The sequence below is a fragment of the Callospermophilus lateralis genome, chromosome 8, assembly GCF_048772815.1.
Source record: "Callospermophilus lateralis isolate mCalLat2 chromosome 8, mCalLat2.hap1, whole genome shotgun sequence".
Taxonomy (NCBI): domain Eukaryota; kingdom Metazoa; phylum Chordata; class Mammalia; order Rodentia; family Sciuridae; genus Callospermophilus; species Callospermophilus lateralis.
In genome coordinates this window covers 30,569,073-30,593,889 of record NC_135312.1, presented here as the reverse complement: position 1 = coordinate 30,593,889, position 24,817 = coordinate 30,569,073, and the positions used below count along the sequence as shown (strand labels likewise).

General features: G+C 35.1%; 1 protein-coding gene across 2 annotated transcripts in view; it reads right to left on the bottom strand.

Annotated features, from left to right (window-relative positions):
• Positions 1-352: 352 nt before the first annotated feature.
• Positions 353-24,817, bottom strand: part of Ube2k (ubiquitin conjugating enzyme E2 K) — a 70,616-nt gene continuing 46,151 nt past the window's right edge. For both annotated transcript variants that reach the window (XM_076863995.2, XM_077110212.1), the window contains 4 exons: positions 24,339-24,421; positions 9,575-9,674; positions 5,088-5,216; positions 353-4,766 (listed from right to left, as the gene is read on the bottom strand). In XM_076863995.2, the coding sequence (XP_076720110.1) occupies positions 4,692-4,766; positions 5,088-5,216; positions 9,575-9,674; positions 24,339-24,421 (387 nt within the window). In that variant the 3' untranslated portion in view covers positions 353-4,691. The remainder of the gene's footprint in view (positions 4,767-5,087; positions 5,217-9,574; positions 9,675-24,338; positions 24,422-24,817) is intronic.

The following is a 24,817-nucleotide window of genomic DNA, read 5'->3' as shown; positions in this document are numbered from 1 at the left end:
ATTCAAAGACCGGATACAATTTTACTGCATTTATCATCATGTGCCTATCACTGTGAAATCTATCAAAGGATTTTTTTTTCCCTTTTGGTACCAGGGACTGAACTGAGGGTTACGCAACCACTGAGCCACATCCCCAGCCCTATTTTTGCATTTTTAAATTTAGAGACAGGGTTTCACTGAGTTGCTTAGTGCCTTGAGGTTGCTGAGGTTTGTTTTGAACTGTGATCCTCTGTCTCCGCCTGAGAGGATGGGATCACAGGCATGCGCCACATCACCCTAGTTATTTTTCAAAGTACTGTGAAGACTAAATTGCTTGTCCAGAGAGGAGTATCCAGAAATAAGATATAAACCATTTTCAGGGGAAAACATGCATGCATTTATTTTTAAGAATTCCCAATAAGGGGGAAAATTCAACATCTTTAAAAATGTGTTTATTTTTTTAAAAAATCAGTTGTGTACAAAAGTGTTTCGTAGTTTTTAATTCTCAAGACAAACACCCAACCCTCCACCCACACCCCACCCTACTTCAATGGTATTTCTGGTAACCCACCCATTTTCCCCTTACAGGAAGTTAATGGCTCAGAATAGACCCTCCTACAGAATTTATCATCACTAACAGATTGTTTAGAGTAGGGATCTAGAGACGCTAACAAGCAAGGTTCTTTCTCAGTGAGGTTAATGAGAATCCCTATAATGGCAGTAGACTTCCAGCAGACACCACAACAAAGCACCATCAATTGCTGAAAGCTAAAAAATAGATATTATTTTCAATAGTATTTCATTTTCTATTGGAAAAGTCTTTAAATTACATTAAATAAGTCTCTTTTCCCCCAAAGAAATAGTCTAGCTTTTATTATGATGCCTGTAAAAAATAGGTAACAGCAAGCAGATAGGATCGTTCACAGCACAGTGCATTGACTTCTCTCCACTCACCCTCAGAACCAAACTTATAAACTGTGCCACACCTGATTATATATAGCAGCATGGTTGAAATAACCAAGCAAAAGGTGGCACATTCACAACTCACATTAGGTGATGATCACAGGTTTATGAGGTTAGGTCAGTCCAATAAAGCAGTAACAGAACAGGACAAGGGAGATAACAACACTCCCCTACCCCTTTGTCACAAGATTTTTCATCTGTATTGCAACAGTGCAAATATAATGTATGACAATTTGTAGACACTGGAAAAAAGTCACACTTGGGAAAAAGACTATTTATCAGTAAATACTTCAAGTTGCCTTCTTCCCAGTGACAGCAACTGGCTGATGATAAGCATTTAATTCAAATTGGTACTAAAAAAATGGAAATGCAACTTTCTAAAATCAATGGTTTGTACCCTGGAATTCAAATTCCTTGAAACTAGAAAAAGTGATTAATATATCATTTTGTAAAAGTCCACGAAATAAAGTTAAATGTAAACAGACAGCTTCCTTTTTCATATCTAAACATTGTTTCCATTTATATACAAGAAGGTATACCTGGCTCCAGCTCTTCTCTGCCCAGATTCATATTAAATCTTTCAAACTGACAATTCTTAACTTCCCATGTTGCTACATAGGACTGTGAAAACATTATCATACTTTCTATAGAGTTTGAAAAGCTCAAATCAGGCATACACTTACAGTCAAGATCTGCTTTTCACATTGGTAAACTTATTAAGCAGCCTAAACAGAATATAATACGCTGCATTCTGTAGTGCATAAATAAGCAAAATGTAATTGCCAAATCCTTCTTACAGATACTTAAAAAGAATTATTTTGCATAGTTTTAAGTTCCATAAACAATCACATATGAAAAACTTCAGAAAAAATATGAAAAAAGGTCTTTCATTTCAAAAATTACTTGCAAAAAAAAAAAAAAAAAAACAAAAAACCTCAAATTCCAAACATTTACATATCCTCAAAGGTGTTGTGTGTTTAAGTAAGCCATAGTCACAATTCTAAAACATTTCAGAGAACCAACTCAGAGCATCTAAATTAGTGCCAAATTCCTCAAATATTTACATACCACTGTGTATTTAGGTCCCAAACTAGAACTCATTCAATCATTGATTTGTAATATTTGTACTAACATATGACTTTTTTTCAAGTTAGGCACATACTCAGGAAAAAGACCTGATTATAATAAAAGCCTACCATAGTGTAGGTGAATAATGGCAAATGTGCCTGTACTAAATGGGATCTCATGGGGAAGCTGGGGGGAAGACTTTATTTTTTTTTTAAAACTGATATATTCTAAAACACTGTGAATTACAAAAATAATTTCCATCAGGGTACTTATCTTATAGGCCTAAATTTTTAGTATCCTTTTCCCAAACATACTTAAGAACAGAAGGAAAAAGAAATTGTGTTAGTTTCTGTATTTGGGGAACTACATCTACATATAGAGAAGTGAAAAAGAAAAAACAAAACCATAAAGACAGTAGGAAATGTTAACAGAAAGGAAGGATTATCATCACATTTAAGGTAACTGAGGAAAATAACTTTTTATAATTAAGAACTCATTATGTCAAACCAAATATTGTATCTTCCAATTTCTGGGTACTGGAGATGCTGAAGTATAGTCAGATGAGCAGATACAATATACAGCCAACATACATAAAAATCACAGCAGGGAAGAGATGCCTCCAGCAGCCAAGTGTGTAATGCTTGACTTTGGTAATCTCTGAGTTCTCTCTCTTTTGTGTAACCATAGACAATTTAAACATACCCTGATAATATAGGCAAATAGTAAAACTGGATAGATGTGATAATGTTTATAATCCAAATATTACTAATATCATCACCAACCCACCCTCCACTAAAAAAAAAAAAAAAAATTAATACTAACCAAATGTGGGTCAAACTATCCATATTTTCACACAATCCCATCTTACTTCAAAATATAAAGAAAAGTTCAAAGTTTTAGCTATTTAAAATAAATAAAGAAAAATCTTGTTTCCTTTGGCATCTTTAGAAAATAACTAAACTACAGCAATCAAAGGATGTGACTGTATATAAAGGAATTTATGCTTAAGCAAACATATAAGGGAAAAATACACAGCAACTTGTGTTTAGTATGCAATAGTATCACTATAAGAGTTCACTGTTAAATTAGAAAAGCCTTATCAGTTTTTGGAAGAACCTTCACATCTTTAACATTACAATATATTTAATAATGGTTCTTTTATTGCTTCTAGTATCAAGATTATTGAAAAGTCAAATGAAGTTATGCTGACTTAATAAGTTCAAAGATATTTTCCAACACTTCAACGATTATAACTTAAGATAAATAACACTTGAAGAAAGCAAACCTTATATATGATTCTCAATATACAGCCTTACTTTAATTCAGTCTGATTGCATTACATTTTTGTTATTTTGCATTGGTCCTGAAAATTGAATAAGACTTGGATTTCTATGTATAGAACTGCCTGCATAAATCTACTTCAACCTTCATAAATGGTCAAATTAAGTGTTTGAGCTTGCAAAACTAATAATTTTCAAACTTTTGAACTTAGAATGAAATGTAACTTTAATATGAATAGAAAGTCTGACTATGTACAAGAAAGGTAAAGTTTTCAATTCTCATATTATCAGAAACATCATAAAGAAAGCTAGATTTATAACACAATTCTATTCCTATGTGCATTTGAATTATGTACAATAAAACACCAACACAGCTTTCAGGTGTCAATATGGGGAAGGTGCAAGCAAGAGTGACTTTTAAATTATCTGATAAAACAATCTCTATGAAGCCCAATATTAGGCTAAAAATTACCAGATATAGTTCATTGCATCTTTCTAAGTTCTCAACAAAAAAATTCCATCAGTTTAAAAATCAATGTCAAATTCACTGAAAAACTAAGTTGGGTTCTTTCATTAAATCTGGGAATACTGCAACGTCAAGTATTTACTGGTTTTGCAAGAAAAAATTGCCAGCTCCATTTTAACATTCTTACAAGAGTGTTTAAAAAACTGACAAAACATTCCAAATCTATGACCTAAAATTGGAGCAAGGGATACTGTCCCTCAGCACGTTTCCCCACCAACTACAGAGAACTTTACCATTAGAATATTAGCTGTGTGTGGTAAGAGGGGGAAAATAGATACAGTGTCCCAGTCTGTTAGCAGGGACATAAAGGCTCTGAATAGGTCACCATCTTCGATTCTGGATAAATCTCATATTTAAGAATTTTCTAATGCTTAAAATGGTGGTCTTTTCAGCTACCCATCCTAAGAAGTCAAGTACAAGCATGCAAGTAAATTCACAGGCACAGAGGATCCATGTTAAAAACAGTTAAGGTAGCTGTGATGCAACACCAACAATTTGAATGGCCCTGACACACTCAAAATATTATCTTAATTATTCAACAAAATCCTGAAGCAAACTCTTGCTAGTCTTGTTACACTGCTAAACACTAAAGTAGCATGTTTTTTCCATGGTTTTAGCTTAGCTCAAAGAATCTTTACACTATTAAGTATGAAAAAAAAATTAAAGTATTTCCCCTTTTTAAATTTACACAGACGTTTAATTAGCTTTATTTACAGAGCAGGGATTTTTTTTTTCAGTCTCCAATGGTGCCTAGATAACATCATTAGGCAAGATTGCCAGTTTAAAAGAAATCTATGCAGAATCCTAAAAATAACAGATGTTGGTGCTCCTCAAGAAGAGGCAAGTTTGACTATCAGCAGCTCTCTCTCTAGGGCTCAGTTACTCAGAAGCAATTCTGTTGCAGTCTCTACATCCCATGATTTTGAAGACAAGGCCACTATTACTGCATTCTGTAGAGAAAAAAAAAAAAAGAAGGCGACAACAACAAAAATCAAATCTCAAGGAAATATTTTTAAAATAATCACGATTCTTTTTAATGAGAAATCATTCATTGTTTCTTAAAGTTGCCTCATACTTTCAGTGCACATAAAGTTTCTAAAACCAATGACTGGTAATCAACAAAAAGAAAAAATAATCAGGGATTTTTAGTAATAGAAAAATTGTTTATCAAAATTAGATTTTTCTCTTATTTGCTAAACCAATTTGCTAAGATTTCCAGCAATAATTTAAAATAAACATATATTAAAATAAACATTCCCTTATGTACTTACCCTATCGAAGCCCATAGCACATAGGTTTTCTATTTTTTTGGTGTATTCTGGACTAGAAACTGGTGCTCCAGCATACACGTGTGCCCAAAGTCGAGCTGTTTGTTTGAACATTTCAGGATTTTGTTTGTACTACATGGGGGAAAAATTGATTGACATGACAATAGTTATAATATTCAATATAATAGTTCATCTATTAATTACCTACGACCCTGCTTTTATTTTTTTAATTTTTTTTGTGGTGCTGCAGATTGAACCCAGGGCCTTGTGCATGCATAGCAAGCACTCTACGAATTGAGCTATATTACTGAAGCCCTAATACCCTGCTTTTTTATAAATAAAATGAATTTACATTTAAAATGTGATTCATTGGGTCTGGCTCAGTAGTACATGTCTAAACCCCAACAATTTAGTTGGTTGAGGCAGGAGGATCCCAAGTTGGAGGCCAGTCTGGGCAACTTAGTAAGACCCAGTCTAAAAATGAAAAGTAAAACGGGTCGGGGATGTAGTTCAATGATAGAAGAGTACCCTAGGGTCAATTCTGAGTGCAGGGGCAAAGAGGGTATTCACTGGGCTGAGAGTTTAGTTTTCAATCTCTAGCACACCCACCCTATAAAAGTGATTCACATTTCAATGTGTCATTAAAGAAAACACTGCTTAACATGAAGCTTTGATTCATAAGATGGATTGATAGAAGGCACACCACCACCATCAAAGAAAAAAAAGAAAGAAGAATTCTACTTTCATCTCCAAATTCCACAAAAACAATTAGCAAAAACCTAACATTAAGTTAGGGTTAAGGTTGTGGCTCAGTGGTAGAGTGCTCGCCTCACATGTGTGAGACGCTGGGTTTGATCCTTAGCACCACATAAAAATAAATAAATAAGGGTATTATGTCCATTCACAACTTAAAAAGTGAAGTGAGTTCCAGTGAATTTGGTAGATTTTTAATATTAAGTGAAGTGAGAGATATTGCAAAGATTGCACAACTTTATACAACTAAACATATAGTAGCTTATAAAATTATATGAAAATCATCTAATAAATGGGACCAACTTTGGTACTAACCATAGCTCAGGCTAAAATACAACTAGATTTTTGCAGTTTTCTTAGAGTTGTATTAGTGTAGAGTGCTTTCTTTCTTTTGACAAGGCAAGTGCTCTACCACTGAGCTATAACTCAAAGTCCAAGTGAAGAATGATTTAAGAAAATTCTACATCTACAGTTCTCATAGCATGTATACCCTTTCAGTAATGGGAATAGGACCTAGGGGGCTTTACTGCTCCACTGAGCTATACCCTAGGTTTTATTTTGATAGGGCCTCATAGCTAGGTTTTATTTTGATAGGGCTGACTGTGAACTTACAAACCTCCTGCCTCAGCCTCCCAAGCAGCTGTTATACCAGGTTTTCAGATGATTATTAATTCAAAATAATTTAAAAAGTAATGTTTCCCATATAAGCTGGAAAAAAATGTAAATTAAATTCACTCTCAAACACTACAGGAGCATCATGGCTTTAGTAAAACAAAATATAAATGAGTAATAGTTCATGTCACTTTAATATTTCTCTTTAAAAGTATATAAACATTTTGAATATTTTAAGACTCATAAGCTTCTATCACATATTAAAATGATAATCTTGTTTCTACCATTAATGAATAAGAAAAAAATAATTAAAAAATTTAAAAAATCTTGTTGGAGGGTACCAAGGGTACTTAACCACTGAACCACATCCCCAAACCCTTTTTATTTTGAGGCAGATCTCCCTAAGTTGCAGAGGTTGGCTTTGAACTTTTAATCCTCCTGCCTCAGCCTTCAGAGTCACTGTGATTTCAGGCATGTACCACCACACCAAGCATAAATAAAAATTTCAACTATTTTTGGTATAAAACCTTTTAGTTTAACTTGAACCTGTGAAAATGTGAAAACTGGAATTCAAGTCATATTACTTGACTATTAAATAAAATAAATATGTACACATAAATTATATGAAAAACAATAATTCCAAGCACTCTCAGAAAATTAACAGGACATATTATCAAGAATATGAATACACACACACACACACACACACACACACACACAGAGGCTGGGGCTGTAGCTCAGTGGTAGAGCATTTGCCTAGCACAAATGAGCACTCGGTTCAATTCTCAGCACCTCATATAAATAAATAAATACATAAATTAAAGGTCCACTGACAACTAAAAAAAAAAAAAAAGGTTTGTTAGGAGGAAACATTTCCCTACAGAGGAAATAAGGCAGACAGAATGAAAAGACACATAAAAAGAAGTGCAATTTCAGCTGGGTACAGATGGTACACGCTTATAATGCCAGTTACTCAGAGTATGAGGCAGGAGGATCAAAGTTCATGGTGATGAACCTGGGTTTGTAGACAGTCCAAATCATGGAGAACCTCTTCAAACTAAAGAATTTGGATTCAAATAAGTGATAATGGAGCTATTAACAAGTTTTTAGTAGCAAAGTAAAGTAACATTTATATTGTATAAAACTGTTATCAATGTAGAAGATGGAGAAAAGGAAAAGGTTCACAAAGAGAGAACAGAAGAAATGGGCCAAGTGTGATAGAGCACACCTGTAATTCCAGCACTCAGAAGACTGAGGTAGGAGAATCACAAGTTCAAGGTCAGCTGGACAACTCAGTAAGAACTGGTCTCAAAATAACAAAGGTCTTGGGATATAACCTAGTTGTAAAGTTCATGTGTTCAATGGCCAGTTAAGGGGAGAGAGGTGTGAGAAATTAAAGGAAAAGGGGACCTATGGATACCAGAGTGTGTATGAAAACACTGACAGAAACTGGTGATGCAATCAAGAGCAGAGGTGGGAGGGACAGAGGGAGAGACTGCTCAAAAGTGCACAAGGAGAAGCATGCCCAACACACTCAAGACCCTGGGTATGGTCCATAACGTTAAGAGGGGGAGAAAAGAGGAAGAAAAGGAGACATGGAGAAAATCTCCAAAAGCTGTGTGACTTGGGTATTTAAATAAACTGGTGATAGTATCATAAAAAATAAACTGATTTGCAGTGTTTTAAGATTCTGCATTCAGTTTCAGCAATGTGTTGTATCTAAGGGGCATTCCTATAGAGCTACTTTTGCAGTTTAAAAGCGATGCTCAGGAGGGAGGTCAATCCTAAACATTTTGGACAATGTACAGGTGGTAACATCAGTGTAGATATGATCTCCCAAGTGAATATATACAATGGAAGGTAAAGGGAACAACATCAGAATAAGCAAGCTACATTTAAAGGACTAAAATAATAAATAATTGTAGAAACTAAGAAGGAACAACTACAAATATGAGAAGAGAAGTATCTTATAAATCAAGAGATTTCTAGGTTTAAAAGTGTTCAGCAAATTGTAATAGCTTAGAATAGAGCTTGGCAGACTTATTTTTTTTTAAAGGGCCAGATATTGATAATTTAAAACTTTCAGACCTCACAGTTTCTGTTGAGTGCTGCCACTATAGCTGGAAAGAACACAAGTAAGTGTGGCTGTATTCAAATAAAGCATTATTTATAAAACCAGCCAATACAACTATAATTTACTGATCACTTACCTTAGTGATTAAATACCAGAACTAGAAACTATTTATTCTGTTTAGCCAATTAGAAAGTCACTGGTAATGCTACTATTCCACTTCACTACCATGGTAGGAAATGATTAAAATTATCACCAGAAAAGATCAAAACTGAATGAAGGAGCTGGACAGGGTAGTGCACACCTGTAATCCCAGAGGCTTGGGTGGCTGAGGCAGGGGGATTGCAAGTTCAAAGGCAGCCTCAGCAACTTAGTGAGGTTATAAGCAACCTAGCAAGACCCTATCTCAAAATACAAAGTAAAAAAAGGGCTAGGATGTGGCTCGGTAGTTAAGCACCCTTGGGTTCAATCCCTAGTACAAAAATTAAAAAAAAAAAAGTAAGGATCAGCCTCTGTTCACATGATACATACATAATATAATATGTGTAGTAAAATGTTAATCACAGAATCTAGAAGCTGGGGGGATACATACTATGATCCCTGCAATTCAGGAGGCTGAAACATTGCAAGTTCAAGACCACCCTAAGCAATATAGCAAAACAACATCTCAAAATAAATAAGTAAATCTATCCACCTAAATAGTAGATACATGGGTGTTCACCTTTTTTGTGGTACTGGGGAATCAAACCCAGGGCCTTGTGCATGCTAGGTTAAGTGCTCTTTTACTGAGCTACCCTGCCTAGCCCTCACTGTAATTCTTCTGATTGTACATTTGGAAACACTCAAACATTAGAAAAATAGCACCTATCATGTACTCAATTAAACTATGTTAAAAATAAGGGTTTCACTATTACATCTGACAAAATCATCTTACTATGAGAAAGGAAACAATTTCCAAATTTAGTTCCAATAGCTCATGCTCATGAATCAACATCACAAACCACTAGAGACTCATCAACAGGTATAAGGAAGACTTTCAAAAGCATCACCTTACCTGATTTGCTACTACTGCATCTTGTGGATCATCCGGTTCTGCAGCTGCCAACAATGCTTGCAATGACAATAATACCGTGCGTAGAGTCATTGCTGCTGCCCTAAATTTCAAAACAGGAAAATACTCCAATTATAAGGACTTTGTATGGCAAAAGTCAAGTCAATGTTTTCCTGAATAAAACAAAAATCTACTAGTGCTAAGTTATTTTTACTTACAGAAGTTTATATTATATATACCTGCCTCTCTTTTTTGTTCTTTACAATGAGCTTTTCCATTTCTTTAGATAATTCAAATAAATTCCATCCTGTATAGGCTTTTTTAAATTATTATTATTGTTATCAATACCTTTCCTGTCAGCTCTATCCACTAACGTTTTATCCATTTTTCTAGACATATAGTGAAAAAACATTAGTACTAAATAGCCTGTGGAAATGTCATTCAATGGCACACTAAAGACAAATAAGATACTACTGAGTAGATATCTTTTTTTTTGGGTAGGGGGATTGAACTCGGGGGCACTTAAAAACTGAGACACATCCCAGCCCTTTGCTATTATTTTATTTAGAAACAGGGCTCACTGAATTGCTTAGGGCCTTGCTGAGTTGCTGTGGCTAGCTTTAAATGCATTCCTCCTGCTTTGTAATCCCAAACCGATGGGATTACAGGAGGTATGCCACCAGGCCAGGTGTAAATACCTTTTATTTTCAAGAAAGTCTTAAATAATACCATATTATTCTGAAATGGGATAAGCTTTTTGGTCAAAATGCAATACTTAATTCATATTTCTAAATGTATTTATAAAGAAAATATCTTTTATAAAGTAATTATTTACCTATAAAAATGAGTTCTATCTATCTAGAGAAACTTCTTGGCATTTGTTAAAAATGTATTTCAGCCTTTTCCCTGCAGTCAACAAGTTGTACGGGGGCAGAGGCAGAGGCTCCAGTTACTTCAAGATTTGGCTTCATCCATAACCCATAATAACCCTTTGCCATGGCGCCATGGCCAAGGAAGGCATTGCTGCTAGAGGTATAGTGGACTTCAACATTGCTTTACAAGAGGTGTTGAAGACTGCCCTCATCCACAATGGTCTTGCATGTGAAACTCACGAAGCTGCCACAGTCTTAGACAAGAAACTAGGAGAATGGGCAGTCCTCTGTAAAATTGACCCAGAGGGCAAACCTGTAAAGTGGTTGGTTGCAGTTGTGGTCTATGGCAAAGGATGTCAACAAAAAGTACTTCAAATGCAACAAATGAGCAAATAAATTTTTCACTCACATTCCTCAAAGAAAAAAAAAAAAGTATTTTATCGGGCTAGGGTGGTGGCTCAGTGGTAGAGCACTTGCCTAGCATGTGTGAGGCACTGAGTTTGATTCTCAGCACCACATATAAATAAATATATAAAATAAAGTCCATCAACAACTAAAAAAATTTTTTAAACGTTTTATCAAATAATATTAAAATATTTATAAACATGAAAAATATAATGCTGACATACCAAAAATGTTGAAGAAAATATCAGTATGCACATTCTTTTTAATACAAATGAGACCAATCTAAACCAGCCTTTTCCAATTGGGTTCCTGATTCAACCCGCAGAACAGATAAGGTTCCTCTATTTTCCCACAGTTGGTATATAAATAGGACCATTCTTACGTTTAAGAAGGAAGTAAATTTATTTCCAATATAGATTTCTTATGGCAGCGAATCTCAACTAAATGTTGTTCCCCTAACCAGCAGCATCAGCATCACTTGGGAATTTCTAAGTAATGAAAATTCTTCCCACCCCACACCCACCAAATCAGAAAACAAGTGTTTTTTTTTTGTTGTTTTTATTTAATTTTATTTTTTGTACTGGGTATGGAATTCAGGGGCACTCAGTCACTGAGCCACATCCCAGCCCTATTTTGTATTTTATTTAGAGACAGGGGTCTCACTGAGTTTAGCACCTCACCGTTGCTGAGGTTGGCTTTGAACTCTCGATCCTCCTGCTTCAGCCTTCTGAGCGGCTGGGATTATAGGGGTGTGCCAAAGTACCCGGCACAGGTGTGTTTTAACAGCTTCTCCAATTGATTCTAATGTATGCTGATTTATGAAAAATACTGTTCTTTAAGCTTAAGCTAACTAACCTTTGTTACTAATGAAATAAAACAGTACGACATCTGTTATGTCTGTATTTTATATATCCTGAGAGGAGAAAAAAAAAAAAAAACACATTATAAATGATTCTTTAAAAATGTTCATAGAATAAAATTTTTAATGATAAATTTATCATTTTAGATAAGCTACCAGAACTGAAAAAACTGGCAATGATGCTAAAAAACAAACATAGCTGAAAGGCTAAATAGTATTTAAAGCAATATAGCTTCACAAGTTGTTTTCAACAGTCATAAAAACTTTAATATGGACACTGTTAAGAAGAGTGTGGTAGCACACATGTATAATCCCAGTGGCTGGGGAGGCTGAAGCAGGAGGATGGTGAGCTCAAAGCCAACTTCAGCAATGGTGAGATGCTTAGCAACTCAGTGAGACCCTGTCTCTAAATGAAAAACAAAATAGGGCTGGGGATGTGGCTCAGTGGTTGAATGCCTCTGAGTTCAATCTCTAGTACCAAAAAAAAAAAGTTAAAACATACAAAGCCAAATTCATATCTTAAATATTCATTCTTGTCTTTCTATTATCACAATAATAAGAAAATATTTTATGAAGAAAATACATTTTACAAAGAGTACATGTTTATAAAAGTATATACACAGCCTGATGTGGTGCTGTCCACCTGTTATCCCAGTGACTTGGAAGGCTGAGGCAAAAGGCTCAAAAGTTCAATGTTAGCCTCAACAATTCAGTGAGGCCTTAACTCAAAATAAAAAAGTCGAGGGATGTAGCTTAATGATAAAGCACCAGTAGGTTCAATCCCCAGTACTTAAATATTACGAATCTGTTAAAAAACGAAAAAGAAAAATAAAACAAAAACATACACATCAAAAATTGCCTAGATGTAAAACATAAAGCTAACTGAAATCACCCAAACCAAAAAGGGGAAAAAGACAAAGTATCATAGAAATGAATATATAACACTTAGCCTCACTACTTAATATCTCAGTAGGCTTTCTGCATACTTTAGCAGAGCTGAGGCTTCAATGTGGGACTTGCACATGCTAGGCAAGAGTTCTACCATTGATGTGTACCCCTAGTCTAACCAATGGAGTTTTTTTTTTTATATTTTATTTTTTTTTAATTTTTTTTATTATTAAAATCTTTTTTTTAAATTAATTTTTATTGTAGGTTACCAATGGAGTTTTAAAGCAGCCTTTAAAAAAAAAAATCCATGGCATCACGTTAAGCAAAAGTTATGTAACTCTTTAAGGCATGTAAAATAAAAGCATATGTATGTTCTGGCAGTGGGGGGGGGGGGGTTGGGGGGGTTTAGACCAGGGGTTGAACTCAGGGGTGCTTGACCACTGAGCCACATCCCCAGCCCTATTTTGTATTTTATTTAAAGACAGGGTCTAAGTTGCTTAGTGCCTTATTTTGCTGAGGCTGGCTTTGAACTCATGATCCTCCTGCCTCAAGCTCTGGGATTACACGCATTTACCACCAGGCCCAGCTAAGCATATATTTTATTTGTTCTTTTTAGATATATATATTTTATCTGTGACAGTGGTGAGCATCTGTTTCTTACAAATCTTTTTTTTTTTTTAAGAGAATTTTTTTTTAATAACTATTTTTTAGTTTTCGGCGGACACAACATCTTTGTTTGTATGTGGTGCTGAGGATCGAACCCGGGCCGCACGCATGCCAGGCGAGCGTGCTACCACTTGAGCCATATCCCCAGCCCTTCTTACAAATCTTGATAAGCTCTTTATAACATTACATAGTCAGCCTTATATATTGTAAGTTAAAAAGGCAACAAACAATTCTAAAATTGGTGAGTTTTCAAAAGAATGAAGTTGGATTCTCACACCACATATAAAAAATTAATTCAAAATAGATTCAAGGTCTAAACAAACATATGAGCTAAAACTAGAACAGAGGGCAAGTTTTATGACACTAGGTTAGGCAATGATTTCTTAGATATGGTATCAAAAGTTCAAGAAACAGCTTCAAAAAAAAAAAAGGAAAATGGATTACAACTACTTGATCATGAATAGGTGAATGCAGCAACCCACAAAATGGGAGAATTATTTGCAAATCATACATCTGAATAGATTAATATCCAGAATATTTAAAGAATTCACATCAACAAAAATTCCAATTTAAAAATGGACAAGTGGGGTCTGAGGTGTAGCTCTGTGAAAGAGCACTTATCTAGCATATGCAAAGCCCTGGGTTTCATTCCCACTATATGGTAGGGGGTCTGATCAAATACTTCTCCAAAAATATACATACGACCAATAGGTATATGAAAAGATACTCAATCTTGCCTATCATTAAGGAAATGTAAAACAAAATCACCATTAGTTAACACCTCATAATTATTAGGATGGCAATAGTCAAATTGGAGTTAATATGTGATCCAGTCATTCCATTATGCGTATTTACCCAAAAATACTAAAACAAGGCTTGAATAATTATTCAAACATCCACATTCATAGGAACAATACAAACAATAGCCAAAAGGTGGAAACAAAGTTTTTCACAGTGCATAAATGGATTAAAAAAAAAAAAGTTTAGCTTTTGAAAATACATACAATGGAATATTATTTAGCCTTAAGAGGGCAATTCTGGAACATACTACAATGTAGATGGACCTTAAAAACATTGTGCTAAGTGAAATAATCCAGACATAAAAGGACAAATATAGTATGATTCCATTAATACAAGGTCATCAAATTCATAGAGACAGAAAGCTGGGGGTAAGTTGTTACTTAATTAGGGAAGAGTTTTAGTTTTCCAAGATGAAAAGACTTCTGGAGATTGGATACATAACAATATGAATGCACTTAGTATTATTCAACTGCATTCTAAAAAATGGTTAAAATGGACTGAGCTTTCCCTCTACCAAAATCCCCTGCCTTCTTCCTTTCCAACTTGGGACTGACAGTATGGCTCCTGCAAAGAAGGGTGGCAAGAAAGGCCTCAATGAGGTGGTGACCCAAGAATACACCATCAATATTCACAAGTACATCCATGAAGAAGGCCTAAAATAAAATGCTCCTTGGGCACTCAAAAGAGATCCAAAAATTTTCCACAAAAGAAAATGGGGTCTCCAGATGTGTTCACCAGGCCCAACAAAGTTATCTGGGACACAGGAATATGGAATGTCCCATACATACCCATGTGCAACTATTGAGAAAACTTAGTAAGGAAGAAGAATCACCAAATAATCTTTATACTTTTGTTACTTGTATTCCCATTATAACTTTCTAAAATCTATATATAATGTGGATGAAAATTAAATGCTAATCGTTAAATAAAGCTATAAAACTGCCAAAAACAAAACAAAAATTTAAGTGATATACTTTTCCTTTAGAAACTCGTAAATTCACTACTTTATACTACTTCCTTTATGTTGAATGTCTTTCTACTGTGAGCATACTCACAAACTATTATAGACCTATGGGTCTATAAGAATCAGAAACTAAGGACCTAGTGGCACATGCCTACAATCCAATGATTTGGGAGGCTGAGGCAGTAAGACTTCAAGTTGAAGGCCAACCTGTATGATTAAGTGAGACCTTATACCCTGTCTCAAAAAATAAAAAGAGTGGGTCATATAGCTCACTAACAGAGCACTTGACTTGTATATGCGAGGCACTGGGTTTAACTGCAAGGAAGGAAATAAGGGAGAAAGAGAATAAGGAAGGGAGGAAAAGAAAAAGAGGTGGGGCATGGTGACGCACTGCCTGTAATTCCAACATTTCAGGAGGCTGAGGAAGAAGGATTGCAAGTTCAAAGTCACTCTCTGTAACTTAGTGGAACCCTAAGCAACTCCGTGAGACCCCGTCTCTAAATAAAATACAAAATAAGGCTGAGGATGTTGCTCAGTGGTTGAGTGCCCCTGAGTTCAATCCTGGTACCAAGAAAAGCAAAGAAAAGGAAGGAAGGAAGAAAAGAAAAGGAAGGAAGGAAGGAAGGAAAGAAAAGGAAGGAAGGAAGGAAAGAAAAGGAAGGAAGGAAGGAAGGAAAGAAAAGGAAGGAAGAAAGGAAGGAAGGAAGGAAAGAAAAGGAAGGAAGGAAAGAAAAGGAAGGAAGGAAGGAAGGAAAGAAAAGAAAGGAAAGAGAAGGAAGGAAGGAAAGGGAGGGAAGGAAGGAAGGAAGGAAGGAAGGAAAGGGAAGGAAGGAAGGAAAGGGAAGGAAGAAAGGAGAAGGAAGGAAGGAAGGAAGGAAGGAAGGAAGGAAGGAAGGAGAAAAGAGAGGGAGGGAAAGAGAAAGATCTAGAACTGCAGCTTCAGATTTAATTCATAACAATCACAAATAGAAAAGTTAAAACCAATTTTTCTGATGTAAAATGTCACAGAAACTGTATGTTTGACAGTACAAAGAAATGTGAGGCCAAGCAACCAAAAGATGGCACATGTATATAATCCCAGGGACTCAGGAGGCTGAAGGCAGGAGGATCGAAAGTTTAAGGTGATACTGGGCAACTTATTAAGACCCTGTCTCAAAATAAAAAATAAAGAGGACTGAGGATACAGCCCAGTGATTAAGCACCCTGGGTTTAATCCCCAGTACCAGGCACAAACACCCCCCCCCAAAAAATAATGATAAAAACAAAAATAATAAATAATAAAAGTGTTTGAATTTTTGGACAGCTGTAGATTCTTTTTTAAAAAAATATTTATTTTTTATTTTTTGATGGACACAATATCTTTATTTTACTTTATGTGGTGCTGAGGATCGAACCCAGTGCTTCATACATACTAGGCAAGCACTCTACCACTGAGCCACAAAACCAGCCTTGTAGATTAATTCTAAAAATCTGAATTCAATAATGTAATAAACTATACAAGCAAAAACATGGTTTTATTCCATTTATCTTCATTTTTACAAAGCAATGATTAAATTAGATCGCATTGAGATTTTTAGAAATCAGTTTATAAAATTAGCTTAAATCTATTAAAATAAACCCTAATGTCAAGTTCCTATAATCTTAAGATGTTTGGGAGACTGAGGCAGGAAATCACATGTTCAAGGACAGCCTTGGCAACTTGGTGAAACTCTAACTTTAAAAAGGGCTAAGGCTGGGCTGGGGTAGTGGCTCAGTGGTAGAATGCTTGCTGAGCATGTGTGAGGCCCTGGGTTCGATTCTCAGAACCACATATAAACATCAACAACTTTAAAAAAATTTTTTTTTAATTGAAATTTTTTTTTAAAAAAAGGGCTAAGGCCCTCTCTGCTTCCTGGTGCAGGAACTTTCCTCTGCCTCACCTCAGGTGTCCAAGGAAAGGAGCAGGCCATCTAAGAAATGAAGCATTGAGACCCAAATAAACTCTTCCTCCTCCAAAACAAAACAAAAAGGTGAAGGGATGGGACACTGGGGTTGTGTAGCTCAGTTGTAGAGTACCTTACTATTGGGGGAAGGAGTATCAACAGGCAAATAGTAATATGAATTTTTAAAAAATATTTTTGTCATTAGATATGTTAGTAATTCTTAAATCTATCTTCAGTAAATTCATATTGCTCAAGTCTCAAATCAATAAATATAGTTAATATGACTGTTTAAATACCCAAGAACTCCAAAGGGCTATGCAGAATAATCATGTGAACTATTTCTGTTGAGTAACTTTTCTATTACTGATCTTAAGAGATGACCATCAATAATCCAATTTGTTTAAAACACTGAATGCTATTATAGAGAATAGTGAAATTTTGTTTTAATTTTTTAATTAAAAAAAGAGTAAAATGCTGCTTATCTATAAATTTTTACAAATATGTATGAGTATACACACAGACCTCCATGAAATCACCACCTGCATCAAAATGCTGAGTATTTCTTTTTTTTAATTTTAATTTTTCCCCATAGCTATATTTTTTTTTAATATTTACTTTTTAGTATTTGGCGGACACAACATCTTTGTTTATATGTGGTGCTGAGGATTGAACCCGGTCCGCACACATGCCAGGCGAGCGCACTACGGCTTGAGCCCCATCCCCAGCCCTTCCCCATAGGTTTAAAGAGGTAAATATGAAGTACAATAAAATGCATATATTTGAAATATGCAATGTGATCAGCTTTTCAAAATTTATTTTTTTTAGTCTAATTTGTTATACACAATAGCAGAGTACTTTTTAATTCATAGTACACGGAGCACAATGTTTGGTTATACACAAAATAGAGACACCATTTGTATCTTCTTATATAATGATGTCCATCTCATTCCATCATCTTTCTTACCCTTCTGCCCCATCTATTCCTCTCCCTCCCCTTTGGCTTATCTAAAGTTCCTCCATTCCTCTCATGTTCCCCACCACCCTACGTTATGGATTAGCACCCCCATATCAGAAAATCTAATCAGTTTTGACATGCATGCAATTAGAACTATCAATATAAAAAGCATTTCCATTACTTCTTTTTAAATTTGAAACTGTGTAAACTGTGTTTCCTGCATGATTTGTTGCATTAGAAATCAAGTAATTGCCTTAAGAAATATAGAACCCCACGTCAGCTCTTTCAAAATTAAATGGCACAATTATAAATATTTGTAAGGTTAAGAAAGCATAAGAAAAGTAAATTAAAAAATGCTTTGAATGAATAATAAAACCTTAAAATGCCAGGATCTCTGGGATTAAGCAGTATTCAGAACATTTATAACTTAAAGTACTTGTATCAAAAGCTCAATTAAGTAGTAGGAGTGGGAGCAGAAATATATGAAAGAGATATAATAATACAGCTAAAATTTGATAAAAATCTACCAAGTCTAATCAAGAAAAAAGAACACAAAATTAATACTGATGGAGAGGGAGTGATCAAAATAACACTACAGATGCTAAAAATATATTAAGGTAATATTACAGTTGTATGCCAACAAATGTGAAAGTTTACATAATATGGTCTATATTAGAGAAGGATCTGTGTGCTGTTGACTGATGGATGAAATATTCTATATGTCTGGTAAGTCTAAATTATTGATTATTATATTTAGTTCTATATTTTTTTGTTTGAAAGCTCTATCTAGTAGTGACAGAGGTGTGTTAAAGTTACCTAGTATTATTGTGTTGCAGTCTATTTGATTCTTGAACTTGAGAACTTGAGAAGAGTTTGACTGATGTATATATATGCTCCTTTATTTGCTTGTTTAATCAACTGAGTGATGTTTTTTTCCCCATCATTTCATTTTCAGTCTGTGGACGTCTTTGCTTATGAGGTGAGTTTCCTGGAGACAGCAGATTGTTGGGTCTTGTTTTTAAATCCAATCTGCTTGTCTATGTCTTTTGATTAATGATTTCAGGTCATTAATATTCAAGGTTATTATTGAGATATGATTTGTGTTCCTGGTCATTTTGGTTTATTATTCTAGTTTGTGATTTGAATTAGTTTCTCCTTTGATTGACTGTTCCTTTAGTGTAGATTCCTCCCCTTCAATGGCTTTCTTTTTTGTTAGATATAGGATTCTTGGGTGGCATCCATTTTGTTTCAGAGCTTGGTATATATTATCCCAGGAACTCCTAGCTTTGAGGGTCTGGGTTGAGAAATCATGTCATATTGGTATTGGTTTCCCCATATATAATCTGTATTTTTCTCTTGCAGCCTTTAAAATTCTATCCTTATTCTGTATGCTAGACATTTTCATTATAATGTGCCTTGATGGGGTCTGTTGTAATTTTGCACATTTGGGGTTCTGTTAGCCTCTTGTATTTGATTTTCTATTTCATTCTTTAGATGTGGGAAAATTTTTTATATTATTTCATTGAAAAGATTGTGTGGGCTGGGGATGTGGCTCTAGCGGTTAACGCGCTCACCTGGCATGCACGGGGGGTGCTAGGTTCGATCCTCAGCACCACATAAAACACATCGAAAACTGAAAAATAAATATTAAAAAAATTATCTCTCTCTAAAAAAGAAAAAAAAAAAAAAAAAGAATGTGTATTCCTGTGGTTTGTATCTCCATACTTTCATCTATCCATACAAATCTTAAAACTTGGTGTTTTCATGTTATCTCATAATTCTTGGAAGTTCTTTTCATGGTTTCTTGTCTCTGTGGTTCACTTTATTTTGAAGATTACATACTTTAAAAAAAAAATTTTTTTTAGTTGTAGATGGACATAATACCTTTATTTTTTATTTTTACATGGTTCCAGGGATCCAACCCAGTGCCTCACATATGCTAGGCAAGCGCTGTACCATTGAGTCACAACCCCGGCCCCTCATATTTTGTTTTTATTGCCTGAGGTTCTGTCTTCCAAGTGGTCTAGTCTGTTGGTGATGCTTTCTATTGAATTTTTCACTTGGTTTACTGTTTCCTTCCTTTCAAGGATTTTTTTCCCCCCCAGAATATCTCTTTACTAAAGTGATCTTTTGCTACCTTTATTTCTTCTCTTACATCATCCTTTACTTCACAGATCAGTTTAACTATGTACATTCTAAACTCCTTCTCTGATGGATTCTGTTACTGGAGTATCTTGGTTTGCTTGGGGCAATTTTTTCCCTTGCTTTTTCATGTTATTTATGTGTCTATCTATCTAACAGTATGGATCTGAGGGAGTATAGTTTCTACCCTGTGGACTTTTCTACCCAGTGTCCCTGAAGGTTTCCGGTACCTCATTGTTTAGTCATTGTTTATGGGGAGACAAACAATTACAACCAATGCAAACAATGTACAGCATTAAACCAAATAGTTTCTACTATGATGTCTATGGTGTTAATTATCATAATAAACACAAATAATATGATCAGCTATTGCCTACTGCTATAAAAACTGCAAGTTTGCAAAAGGATTTACATTTTCAAATGCTGGACAGGGAGAGAACAGAAGTGATATTGGATGTGATGATTGTGAGGGAGGAGGAGATAGAAAAGAGAATCAAGGGAAACAGGAGAAAAAATATATATATAAAACAAAAAATTTTTAAAATCAAATACAAACTAAAAATACTAATCAAACATCCTAATTCACAAAAAAGCTAATCCATGTAAAATAACTGGCTTCAAAAATGCTAGGGGTGAGTTGGGGTTGTGGCTCAGAGTGCTTGCCTAGCATGCACAAAGCACTGGGTTCGATCCCCAACACCACATAAACATACACACATAAATAATTAAAAAGGAAATATTTAAAAAATATGATAAGGTTGAGAAGGGAGAGAGAGAGAGAGAGAGAGAGAGAGAGAGAGAGAGAGAGACGGAGGGAGAGAGGGAGAGAGACTGACTATATAAATGTCCATGTACCATTAAGGTCACAATTAAACAGTGAAAAGGAAATTAAAAAAAAAAATCTTGATGAAAAGAAAGAATCCTTTCCATTAGAGTTCAAAATGTTCCTATAAAACATTTCCTTCCATTAGAGTTCAAAATATTCACAGCTTCTCAGCAGTTCTAGTTGGGGTCTTCTGGAGTGTGATGCTCCACCCTCTGGATTGCTACAGGGAGATAATCCTGGAGGTAGAGTTACTGGAAGCAGGGTTTAGGATCAGGTGGGCTCCAGGCTCTTCACTGAATGCTAATTGTCCTGGAGATTTTAAATCAGTGCACCTCCAGGGCCCAGTACCTGCTAGACTACACTGGAAGACTTTACCTCAAGGATCTCCCCCTGGGTTCCACTTGTGTGGTGGAGGACCCAATTCTTAGTTCCCTGTATCACTTGCAGACCCCATATTTCCTGGTCTCGGATTTAGTCCAATCTCTTCTGCCCCATCCTTCCAAATTCCAGGCTAGGTGCTCTCCCAGCTGGTGCTGCAAAGCAGTCGGATTGGAGGAGGAGGAATAGAGCCATGTGGGTTTCTGGGACCACCAGTATAAACCTCTCCAAGTTTGATTTTTTTTTTTCTGGTCACTTAAGCACAATCTATGTCATGTGTTTACTGGCCTGTTCTTTGGGCCAAACTCAAATTTGCCAGGAATCGGCTTCCTCTGTTGCTGTCCCCCAAGACACAGTTGCAAAATGTTTTTCCTTCCTGCAAAGTGTTCCTATAAAACATTTCCTTCCAAAATATTTGTCTTCACAGGCTGCCTGGAGTCATGGTGGCTTCTTTCCCCACACTTGGGATATAGTGCAGCACGTCTTTCAGGTTTGTCAGGCAATGTCCTTGGTCTCTAAATGCCCCATACATAGACATGCCTCCAGCCTCCCAAATGTGTGGGTTCCTTTAATTCCTTTATCCCTCTACTATGCTTAAGGAGGGAGAGCTCTGGCTGGAGTTTATGTTAGTGGCTATGCCACTAGGAATTTCTTCCATATTTTATTATATCCAAACTCCTGAGTCCAGGATCTGCTTTGAATATTCAGTTTTAAATTCCAGTAAAGTCCTCCCACTTTTTTTGTTGTTGTTCACCCACCTTACTGAGAAGCGGTCGGTTTTCTTGGTTTCACTCCATGGAGTAGCAGGAACATAACCTCCTCTACTCTGCCATCTTCTTAATCTCTGGTTGAGTATTTCTTGTACTGAAAAGTTTCAGTCTTGTCCTTTGAAACTCTTGCCTACCCCACCACTATCCTAATTTTTATCAGCTTAAATTAGTTTTGGCTAATCTTGAATTTCATAAAAATGGAATCATATACTATGTATTCTTTTCTGTCTGGCTCTTGTCACTCAACAAGTCTGAAAATCATCCACGCTGTTTACATCAACAGTATGATCGTTTTTTATTCCAAAGTATAATTTTACCATGATGTATCAATTTTCTTGTTAATAAGACATTAGTCTGGAGTTTATGAAAAATAAATTTGAGTTGCCAGGATATGATGGAGAAGTTAGGAAATCAGATGAGTTCACCAAGGGCATATAGATGAAAAGAACAGAGATATAGACTTATCTTTGAGGCATTCTAATACCCAAAGATCCAGGAGGTAAGTCTAAAGACTCTGGGAATAGCCATAGGAAAGGAAGAAAAGAAAGATGGGTGTCCTAGAAGCAAAGTAAAAAAGCAGTACATCTCTAATACTACAGATATTCACTCATATCACTGAATCATAGAATATAATAAGGCGGTCTTGGAAAGAACAGAAACACTAAAAACTACAAGGTTCAATAAATTGGCAAAAATTACAAATATTCTTAGGTTCAAACATTGGCATTTAAACGTAGATTTCTGTGGAATGTCAATTTTATCTCAATAAATGTGGAAATGAAGGAAGAAAGATGACCATTAGAGAAGATTAAGGTTTGTCTATTCTATAAGGAACAAGAAAGTAGATGCCAATAGATGGTTTACTAAGGGATAGGATTTACTCAGATATACTATTAGAATGAAAAGACAAACCAAATCAGCAAATTTATAGTCTGTTCATGCAAGTTATTAAATAAATCAAAGTATCCATACACTTAAGTGTTGTTATTTCTGATTCACCTTCTTCAGGTTTCATTCTTTTCCTTTCTTAAGGAATGAAACACATAGCTTGAAATTTTCAATGCCTATATATTATTTTCAAAGATTAAGTAACCAGGATGGGCTCATTAAATACACATCTTGGCTCTATGTATTCTATTTTCTTTTATTATTCCCTCTCTTGCAAAAGAGTAAAACTGGAGAAAAAGGTCATAAAATGTTCAATCATTTCTAATTTTTTTCTCCCACTTCAATGTCACTTTATACCTCTTGACTTAGTTTTTTCCATTTATAAAATCATGTCCTGAATAAATAACACTTGTCTTATGCCTACACCACAACCATCATTTATCACTGTTAGAATATACCATGCTATGGGAAGATTAGATGAACTCTAGAAAGGGGAGGGAGGGGAAAGAAGGGAGCAAAGGGGTAAAAAAGATGGTGGAATGAGATGGACATCATTACCCTAAGTACATGTATGAAGACATGAATGGTATTAATATACAATGTATACAATATGAAAAATTGTGCTAATTGTGCTCTATGTGTAATATGAGTCATAATGCATTTTGCTGTCATATATAAACAAAGTAGAATAAAAAATTAAAAAAAAAAAGAATATTCCATAACTTTCTTTTTATTCAGTACTAGGGATTGAACCCAGGGGTAATCTATCACTGAGTTACATCCCTAGCTCTTAATTATCTTCTTTTGGGATAGGGTCTTGCAAAATTGCATCAGCCTCAAACTTGAGATCCTTCTGCCTCAGTCTCCCAAGTAGCTGGTTACAGGTATGCACCTAGTGTCCAGCTCTGAGTAGGAACCCTTAAAACACTGTGCTAAAACACAAATCAGACAAATCTAGTGAAAAAAGTGTGTGACAAATTAAAAATCACCTACAGGGGCTGGGGTTGTGGATCAGTGGAAGAGTGCTTGCCTAGCATGATTGAGGAACTGGGTTCGATCTTCAGCACCACATATATATAAACAAACAAACAAGTAAATAAATAAATAAATAAGATATCATGTTCACCTACAACTTAATTTTAATCTCTTAGAAAATATCTTCCTGAGACAACAAATAATCAAATTTACCAAAATCACAATGAAATTCAAGACTTTTAAAAATGTACAACTGGCACCTGACATTAATAAATACAGGTTGTGGTCTTAATTATAACCCATTTTCAATTATGTATTTAAGAGATTATAAAATTATTGCCCCAATAACATAAAATATAACATAAGCTTATGTTTTGTGGCAATTACATATTTAACATTCTTGTAGTCTTGGTTATTTCTATGAGAGGAGAGAAAATGAATTGAAAAATCTCTTACCATTGATCTTTCAGGATATCCAAACAAATAGCCCCTGTGACGGAACTAATATTAGGATGCCATATTTTAGTGATAAACCGGACCTAGAACATAAAGCACACTTAAGTTTTCAAGAAACAGAAATAAAACACAGAAAAGCTTAAATAGAACTACAAAAAAAAAAAAAAAAAATCAGATTAAGCTTCAGGATAATGATGTAATACTTTTATTACATCATTTGGCCAAAGTAAAGGGACAAGTGCAGAAGACTAAACATTCTGTAAGCTAAATACAGTCACTAACAAGTTCTTTTTAGACCTTTTAATAAATGCTCTGTCTTCAAACACACCCATAATTACTAGCTGTTTAGAATTCACATAGAATGATGCTAGATGCTATGAGAAATAAAACAGACTAAAATCCATTTGAGTAATGCAGTACATAAAATCAAAATACAGGGTAAGTGGCTGTGAGGGAGTCATTTTTCTGTGAGGGAGCAT